This window comes from Phyllobates terribilis, unplaced genomic scaffold, assembly GCF_046119375.1.
Source record: "Phyllobates terribilis strain yellow unplaced genomic scaffold, ASM4611937v1 Scaffold_5__5_contigs__length_657084704, whole genome shotgun sequence".
NCBI lineage: Eukaryota > Metazoa > Chordata > Amphibia > Anura > Dendrobatidae > Phyllobates > Phyllobates terribilis.
Genome location: NW_027362765.1, coordinates 249,790,746 through 249,800,669, shown reverse-complemented (window position 1 = coordinate 249,800,669; position 9,924 = coordinate 249,790,746). Strand labels below are relative to the sequence as shown.

The 9,924-nt window shown below is 40.7% G+C and overlaps 1 protein-coding gene across 3 annotated transcripts in view; it reads left to right on the top strand.

The window, feature by feature from the left end:
- Positions 1–242: 242 nt before the first annotated feature.
- ITGB4 (integrin subunit beta 4) overlaps positions 243–9,924 on the top strand; it is a 71,924-nt gene continuing 62,242 nt past the window's right edge. Inside the window, exon 1 of one of the 3 annotated variants that reach the window (XM_073684001.1) lies at positions 243–731. In XM_073684001.1, coding sequence (XP_073540102.1) covers positions 716–731 — 16 coding nt within the window. In that variant the 5' untranslated portion in view covers positions 243–715. The remainder of the gene's footprint in view (positions 732–9,924) is intronic. The other 2 variants (XM_073683999.1, XM_073684000.1) reach the window with 2 other exon arrangements.

Sequence of the window (9,924 nt, the reverse complement as noted above, 5' to 3'; positions counted from 1 at the left end):
TTGCAGGGACCTAAGATCACAACTTGTACAGGTCTGCAGTGGACATGCAGTTGGACTTGCTGCAAAAGCTATTATGTATTGCCCAGCATTCAGTGTCAAGATCAACTCTGCATAGCTGTCCTGTTGATCCAAATACTGCATTCTGGGCAGGGGGAGGATAGTTTCATTCACTGTTTTGCCTTTTGTTCTCTCCATGCCCCCCCCCTTCATGCCTCCACCTCCCCACTAACAATCATTTTTTTCACTAACTGTGAACTGAAAGGCTGAGGACTCAGACTGAAATCTCTGTCACTTCCAGCATTATCTTACATGGGTGTGCAGAGAAAGTGAGAGGGATCAGAAGAGGGGGAGTTCATGGTAAGGGGGAGGAAGGGTTGTTCCTGCATTGTACCTGCCCTCCAGGTGTGCTCAGAAGTCTATGGAATGTCAGAGACAGCAGAGCAAGGTCTGAGTCACGCACAGGCGTCCATAAAACTCCTTTTTCTCTCCCTCTCTCTTGCACTCTCCACAAAAGGGGAGGGAAGGACCTGTCCCTCCTGCAGGAGACTGAACTCCAAATTTTCTCTCTGGACCTTGTTTTGAGTAGGATACCATCAACTGTGAAGGATTACAAAAGGGCAAAGCGGAGAGTTGGCATACCTTTAGTTCTCTTCTGCGCAGGATCACAGTCGCTGGGATATCAAATTAAACCTTTTGGGATTTAGTTCTCTACCGGATGAGACTTGTTTCTGGTAAGTCAAATAAAAAAAATATTATTTAAACATTTTTTTTAAGTTTTTTTTTTTTCATCGTAGGATGTCATCTAACTTTATTATGGGTTAAAAATTAACTACTTATAGGTAGTTGAGAACAAAGTGCCAGCCTCAAATCTATAGATATGCAGTGCTGCGGACATACAAAGCAAGTACAGTCCATAACAATGTGCAAAAAATGGAGGATATCCAACTACAAAGGTGTCAAGTTCAAAGAATACTGTCAGTACAGTCTGCCCAGGCTGAATGATCAGGAAGAGTATGTTATCTCAGGTGTTAGGAAAATGAATATGTGCTCCAAAAATTCTCGTGTTTTTCACCATCCTGAATTTGCTGTTCTATTATTATTATTTTCTCACTCTAATGTAATTGTACAACTGTCACTTCTGAGTTTCTAGAAGTGAATGGGTTAACAGAATAAACCACCATATTACTGACTTGGACTGTGAGTGATGCAGCGCTTAGTTGTAAAGTTTACGGTTGGTTATTACAGAACTGCAGTAAACACTTAAAGAAAGTTTTAGTGCATCTTCCATAAACTTATGACAGTGGCAGAGAGTAGTGAGAGAGTAGTCCATCGTTATGAAAAACATTAGGTTCTGCTAATCCGAAACAGGGACAGTTACTTTCTATGGACACATTGACTTAAGTGGAGAAGATTCTTGCACCTTCTGCAGGACAGAACATACCAGACACCAGGGCTGTGGAGACGGAGTCGTGGAGTCGGTATATAAATTGGGTTCAGTAGTTCAATGCAGTTTGTGGGGAATATTTTTTCATAAGAATTTGGGAAAGTTATGAAATGACCTATAAATGTCTGTTCTATTCCTGATCTAAGGGTCTAGACTTTTAGCTGAGATGAATCTGTGCTACAGTAAATTTATCACTGAAACAAACATGAGCCATGTATGAGGGAGTCGGAGGTTTGGCTTACCGACTCCACAGCCCTGCCAGACACTACTCTATTTTATCTTTTCACCACAAACCACAGATTTTCCACAAATAAAACTCCTGAGAACTTTTCGGAAAAGTCTTCATGGCACTTTGTTTTTTACCATGTTTGCTAAAACGAAATGTAAATAGTTGTGTGATGGGACAACTGAAGAACGAGATGAGTTTTGTGAGATTTCTTCTCCTGTTGTTACTTGAAGTTATGAGGGTGTGATCAGGTACATGTCAGCAGAAAACATACCTGGAAGGAATTGAAAGGTGAGTCTGTAAACCCTGCGGATTGGAGGGTTGGTTGTATACACACTGCAATGTTCTGTACAATGGAGAGCAGATCCAGGTGTTTGCTTAGATTAAGGCACCGACCGCTATTAACATTAGTAATTGCTGTACTAAGTGCTTTTTTTTACAACATACTCCATTAATGGAAAAAGAGTGCTTGACTACACTAAGGTCAATTTGGAGCCAGCAGGATCACCACATCTAGATATAGTCTTAAGATCCATTTACACTGCAAGATTAGTGTGAACGAGCGTTGCCAGGAATGCTCATTTCCGGTAATCTTGCAGTTTAAACAGGCCACGGATCACCAGATGAACATTGATGTAGATTAATAAATCAAAGGTGCATAGTCATTTACAATGTAAGATTACAACAAAAGGAAGCTAAAGGTGCGCTTATATGGAAATAGCATTATCGTGAGCGAGCGTTTTTAGGAACACTCATGATCATCTTTGAGTGTAAACAGACTGCCGATCCCCTGAGGGACAAGGTAACCGCTCATTCATTAGATGAAATGATCTTTTGTGGTGCACAAAAGATCATCGTTCTTGGCAGCACATCATCCTGTGGAAAGACGGCTCGTGCTGTCGAGAACAATGGCAGTCTGTTCGCACTGTCTGATCTATCACAGATCTATTACTGATTGGTCAATGCACATCGTTAGAACAGTCTGCTTTTGTAAACCGCCTTTTAAATGACCGCCAGTCAGCAAACAAGTTGCTGAACAATGGTCATTTAGTGCTGCCGGAAGGTTCATGTAAACAAACCTTCAGTCATATATGATAAGAGATTTAATTATACCTCATTATTCCTGTAGACCTTCATATGTACATTCAATTTAGCTGAGATACTATATTAGTGGTGACAATCCACCGGAGAAAAAGATGGTGTAAAAAAAGGTATAATTTACATGTTTATATATTTGTCTATCTCACCTGTTTTGAAACTGAGTACTTCTTATAGCCGCTGTTAGGGCTCATAATCATCTGCGTATAAATCGACTAGTGCAATCCGATGAAAAATTGGATTACACTCTGATTAATATTATTCACTGATTTAGTGTTCATCTATGATTTGTTTTCTCAGCTGGAATCTGGATGAGAAAAAAATTGCCGCATGCTGCGAGTGGCTGCGTATACCAGACGAGACTTACCAATGCAAGTCAATGGGTGCGAGAAAAAAATCAGATGACACACTGACCATCCATATGCTGTCTGATTTTTACAGATACATTACCATTCTGCAGCATAGAACACTGTAAACGGTCCTGTAAATGATTGTAGAATAAGAGTTGCAGAGAAAAAAAAAGTGCATTGCATACGGATGTCATACGGATGCTATGTGAGATAAATTGCATTGTACTCGCATGAAGCTCGTCCTACTTTTCTGGATCAACATCGGAGCAATGTTTTAAACGCAGATGAGTGCGAGCCCTTATACTGATTCTGGAACATATTTTTCTTTTTCTCCCATGCCCCTCCATTCCAAAGTTATGAAATGAACATGCAAATTTTCCCTTCAACCAACTGGGCGTACACAACAGAACTTCTCTGTGGGCGTTTGCTTTTTCTCTTTTCATATAGATAATCAATACACAGCCGCGCCCATAGAGAAGTTACATGGTATACGCCCAGTTGGTTGAAGGGAAAATTGTATCTTTGTTTCTGTGGGTGCACAATTTTGGAACAGAGGGGCGAAGAAGAAAAAGGATACTGTTCCAGAATCAGTGAAGCAGCGCTAATTTGAGGAGATACTCAGTTCAAATAAAAAAATATATAATGAAAGGTCCTCTTTAAGGGATCCTCTCTTTAGATACTAATTTTTCTTGCCCCCACAATAAAAAGGAAATGTCTGACAGGCCTGTAACAACAGACCTGGGTATAGTCAGCATTTACAACTGGCTGTATTTTCCATCATTATGGGTGCATTGTTCTAGCCAGTGATTAAACAATCCCACCTGCAGGTACCACCATGTGAATTGGTGGTTTTGGCTGTAGTATTGATAAGTGTATACTTATTAATGTTCGCTAATGATAGACTGAGGTCACTCGCCAATCCAAGGGGTCAACTGGTCCGATTAATAATAAAAGGTGTGTAGAGCAGGGTCTGACTGAGGTGAACAAAAACATGAGGGCACTCGCCAATCCAAGGGGTCAACTGGTCCGATTAATAATAAAAGGTGTGCAGAGCAGGGTCTGACTGAGGTGAACAAAAACAATGTAGGAGGAGAGCATAATTCTCTACATAGTTTTCATAGACACCACTAAAAAAATCAAGGGTACACTTACACTGGACGATTAATGGGAAAGAGCATTCCTAAGATTGTTTCCAATAATGTGCCAGTGTAAACAGGCTGCCTATCACTCAATAGTAATTTCGTTGCGTGAAATTATTTTTAAACTTGCCTAAAAATTATCGTTCTCCTCACAACATTGTCCTGTGTAAACCAGTGATGTGCTGCAGAGAATAATGTCTCTCCACACAGAAAAACCTATTACCAATTGTTCAATGTCCATGGGAAGTGTGGTCAGTCTATCAAAACTGGCTAGTAATTAACCACCGACTAGCCAATTGACAATCATTTAACACCACAAGTCAACCAGAATAAACAAGCCCTAAGAAGCTCTGTAATGTTATTTGGCCCCTTCCAGGTTACCTGATAAAAATGGCCAAGCAGAATGTGTTTTAACGTTAGCCATTTAGCTATAGTTCCTGGTCAGATGGAGGGCTAGAGTACAAGTAGCAGCAGGGGCTTGCATAATGGGATTAAGCAGCAGAAGTAGGTCAGGTAGTTTAGTTAAACAACAACTGAGAAATGATAAAATATCAATTTGTGAGGCCAAGGTTTGGTCACAGGATGTGCTCAGAGGTGATGGAGGGCAGCTGTTAAATCAAAGAACAGGCAGACAGGTCATCTAAGGTCAGGATGGTGGTCAGAGGCAACAGAAAAGCAGAACTGAAATGTTGGGAATAAGAATGGTGAAGGGAAATGGTGCTGAGGACTGGTCATACAGGTCAAAAGTCATATAGTTTAAAGATGAGTTATACACAATCATATCCTGTCCAAAACAGCTATGGTTATGGCCATAATTTGTAGCCGTTTTGGACAAGATATGCTTTACCTGTAAGCTGACCATACACATGAGAGAACCTGACGGACGAGCATTTGTCAGCAGATACTATGGGTGCATTTATACTGCACGATTATTGTGAAGGGGAATTCCTAGGAATGCTCGTTTCATGATAATCATGCAGTCTAAACAGGATTCTGATCACTCTTCGAACAAGTAAAACACTTGTTCTTCGGGTGAAATGATCTTTTGATCTGCACTATAGATTATGATTCTCCCCATCACATCATCCTGTGTAAACATTTAATGTGGTCGCTCAGCCCATATACTGACCGGGTTCCAGTCAAGTGGGCAGCGCTTTATCAGAGAATAGTCAAGTTGCTGTGCCTGCAATCACGCTAAACAGGGAATAATTGATGTCCTGAAGACTCAGAAGCAAAGTATCATGCACTATTCAGGTTTGGAGCAGTTTAGAGGGTCAAATCCATTATTCCCCTTCACATCCCCCATGTTTGGCCCCCGATAATATAAAAACACACTCACCTCCAGTGCCGGAGGCCAGTCACAGCTCTAACCTCCTCTTGATTACTTATACGTCTGAAGGCGGTGACAGTGACGCCAGCGGTGATTGTTTGCCGGGGTCACGTGACATAACAACTGCACGTGAGCTCCAGGAACGCAAGTGCCAACACCGCTGGAATGGAAAACAATAAGTGTTATTATTTTATTGGTGCCAAACATGGGGCATGAGAAGGCGTTGTCCAAGTAGTGGACAACTCCTTTAAGAGATCATCATACACACTCTTTTGCTTGTGAAAATGAATCTTAATGGGGACCTGTTATCAGGTTTCCCATTATTGTTATTAAACTGCTACCAGCACATAATGTGCATTCTAACTAGGATCCTAATGATCCATTTCATGCTCCCCTGCATCCCAGCATATCTGTAAAAATGATCTTAATTTACTACATGGTACTTGGAGCCAAGCAGTCCAATGGCTGTGTACAGACCGAACTCGGAGTCTACTTTGAGCTCACTTACCCAGTCCATCTGCCTTTGATTGTGACGAGCTCCCAGCAGGCTCCATAATTGGTCTGTGCATGCCCATTGGACCGTTGAGGACAATGCAGAAAAAGCATTGAATAAAGATCATTTTTAGCTGTGTCGGGATGCATAGAGGAACCTAATTAAGAAGGACATAATGTGCTGTAGCAGCTTAATAATGGGAAACCTGATTAGGTTCCCTTTAAGGCTTCCCCAGAATTGATCCTTTAATTTGGAGAAGCCAATTAATGTATTTGACAATTGTAATTGTAACAAACCCTGCACCACTTGTAAGACCACCACATGATCAGGACAGATTCTTGTTAACCAGAAGTAAATAATGAAGGTTCCTGATTGTTAACTACAAGCAGAAGCTTTTTAAACCATGATGCATTGATACAGTGAGTATACTGGAAAATTGAATAACTTTTCATGATACAAAGAATAATATGTATATTCTGAAACGAGAATTCCCCTTTATAACCAAAATAATCAAACTCTTTAAAAGAATTGGATAGGAATAAGGAATCCCTTACAGTTAGAAGGTCCCCTAAACATAAGCTGATCACAGAGTAAAAATAAACTGCTTTAATCCTTAATGATTTAGTTTAAGCTACATGGGAATTCAGAAGCAATTTTTCAGCTTCCCTACAGCTACATCACAGGTGTGACCCATTAAAATCTATACAATCTAAGGGAACATCTGTGAAATGTAAGAATTAGCTGGGTCCTGAGGAGAAGAACGGATGCACTTTGTAGACTCTCCCTGGTTCTGGTTAATTGGTGAACATCCTGAACCAGATATTCCTGTCTATTAATAGTATCCTGAGAAGACACTTGAACATATATATACGTCATATATATACATATATAAATATATAATGTATATTATTGTGTTTTTTTTTAAAACAAACAACCTCTCCTCACATACAAGGTCTTATTATGCCACCAAATTTGTGTGTTCACCTGGACACTAAAAGCCCCCATATGGATTGGAATAAAGTTGGCCAAACCCGCTAATATCAACCGGATCAGCCGAAAGTCTAACATATATGGGAGCCTTGCTAATCTTCCCAACAAATAATTTTGAAGGAGATAAAAGGATAAAAGTCAGGCAGTTTGAATTTTAATGCCCGGCCCTATTGTTTTCCAGGAGAGTTGTCTGGGAGATACGTCTTTCTCCGCAACCCTCTTTGAAAATATGTTAAAATTCAGTAGGGCTGAACATTCATGTGAGTGTGGGGGTCAGGAAAAGAGCTGTCATATGAACAATCAGCCACCCTCTATGGGGGTCTTAAAGGGTTTTTCCTGTGAATATATATTATCGCCTATCAACAGTATAGATAGGTGAGGATCCGACTGCAGAGACCCGCACTAAATGGCAGTACGGGGCACTTTTAACCTCGTTATAATTGAGGTGGCTCACATGCCCGACTGCTGCTCCATTCAATCCCTATTGGGCTGCCGAAAGCTACACTCAGCTTTTTCTGGCAACCCCATAGAAAATGAACAGAGCAGCAGTTGATCATGTGCACTGAAGTCCCTGAAGTCGGACCCCACCAATCTATAATTATGACTTCTCCTGTGGATATGTAATAGCTTATCTTCAGAGGACAATCCCTAAAAGGGCCTCATTTAACAACGTTGTCTAGTAAGACTTTTCTTGTCGCTTATAAAAACAAAATACAGGTCAGCTTTCATTTTTAAAGTGATCTGGAAAAATTAAAGCTGAGCTCTGGTTGGCTGCTTAGGGCAATAAAGACACTTTTGCTATAGCATAGGTTTGTTAAGTGCCCACAGTTAAGTCTTGAATTCTCCACTTAAAGTGGTTATTAAGGAATGACACATTGATGACCTATCTACAGGATAGTCCGACAGCTGGCACCTTCACCCAGCTGAAAACCACTACAGCAGTGGTCTGAAGTAAGCGATGAACAAGCGGAACACAGCAGCCTTGTACATTGCTTAGTGGTTGCTGCGGAGTAATGCTGTTTGTATCCCAATAACTTCTGTTTTTACTTGTAGGAGAGATAAACAGCAGCATGGCTGCCATGCGATGTGCGGGACTGATGTGTTCCACCCTGTGTTAAAGGGGTTGTCCAGGACTTTAACATTGATGGCATATCCTTAGGGTAGGTCATCAATGTCTGATCGGAGGGGATGCGATACCCTGCACCCCTGCATATCAGCTGTTCCCAGTTTCGGTGGACAGAACTTCTCAGTTGCGGATCTGTACAGCACAGCCGGGTACTGCACATCCGCCTCCTATTCAAATCAATAAGGGGTGGATGTGCAGTGCCTCGTCCGGTCACTATTGAAGGAGTTGTGCTGTGCAGCTACACAATTAAGCAGTTCCTGGCTGGCGCCTACAACACTGGGAACAGCTGATCGGCAGTGGTGTCTAGTGTTGCACCCCCACCAATCAGACATTGATGACCTATCTAAGGATATGCCATCAATGTTAAAGTCCCAGACAACCTCTTTGATTCCCATCGGAGCGGTTTTAAGTGCTTGGGGTTGGATCCCTCAATCTCATATTGATGACCTATCCTATGGAGAGGACCTCAATATGTCAATCCTGTATAACTCCTTTAAGCTTACAATAAATCACAAACAAAGCCTAGCCTAAGGTTTACACCTACATATTTACATAACTATGCTATGTTTTACTTGCCAAAACATATTTAGTTTGATGAATGTTTTCATTGTGCAAAAGTAGTTCTCTGTCTCGACTCCCACACTTCTTCAGTCTCAGTCTACACTAATAACAGAGCAGTAATCTGAACCTCAGCTTTCCTCCAGTTATGGGGTGAGGTTATGAAAGGAGACATCATAAGGTCATTGCTGGAGTACAAGGTCTGATACAGGGACAGGTAGTAATGGAGTATCAGATCTAACATCTAATTTGCCAGGGGGTAGAAATTGACTCCAACTGCGCTCGTCATATTACAAAGCTTCAATCACCTATGTAAGCGGGACAATACATCTCTCTCAGGTATCACACTCATCAACCACAAATGAATGTGCCTTACAAAGGTCCAAAATCTCACTGGCTATCTAAACATACATGTTTGCCGGATTACAGATTTCTCAATATGCACAATAATAGGGAGAACTTTGTCAATTGGAGATGGGTGAAGCGGCATTGTATTATCTTCGAGGACAAAAGGATCAGGCACTGCAATTCAGCTTGTCCGATCCTTCTCTACCCGACATCACCTGCACTCAATCTGCCACAAATGAAAATATCCACATTTACCTCTATAAATATATGAGTAAATGAATGGACAACATTTTCCTTGTCAATAATAATATGTTTGCACTACTTATGCAGTTTCAGACTGTTTAGGCACACAACCTGTTGAGGAGAAAATAAGGGAAATAATAACACTCAATCATAATTTATTCATATATTTTAAGAAAAAATATCAGAGGAAAGGAAAAATGCATGACTTTTTTCAAGCAAAAAAAAAAAGATAACAAAATGCTATATTTTATGGGGTATGGAAATATTTGCTACAATGCATGTCAGAAGAGTGGTTCTAGTGTTCTCCAAGCCTTTACATCATTGATGGACGCAATAATGGGCAAGGTACAGTACATAGCTAAGGATTAACTTTGTGGCCCTATAGCATTCCAGATGCTACTTATAATTTCAGGTACATTTTCTTAATTTACTTGCGTTTAAAGATGATAGTTTTGGTTGGCCTTGATATATCAAGGAACAGAGGGAAGGGTTGGATAATGTTGCAGGTTGGGCTAATTATCAGAATTTTCCAAACAATGAACAAAATGGAGGAAATTAAACCACCACTTTCAGTCTCAC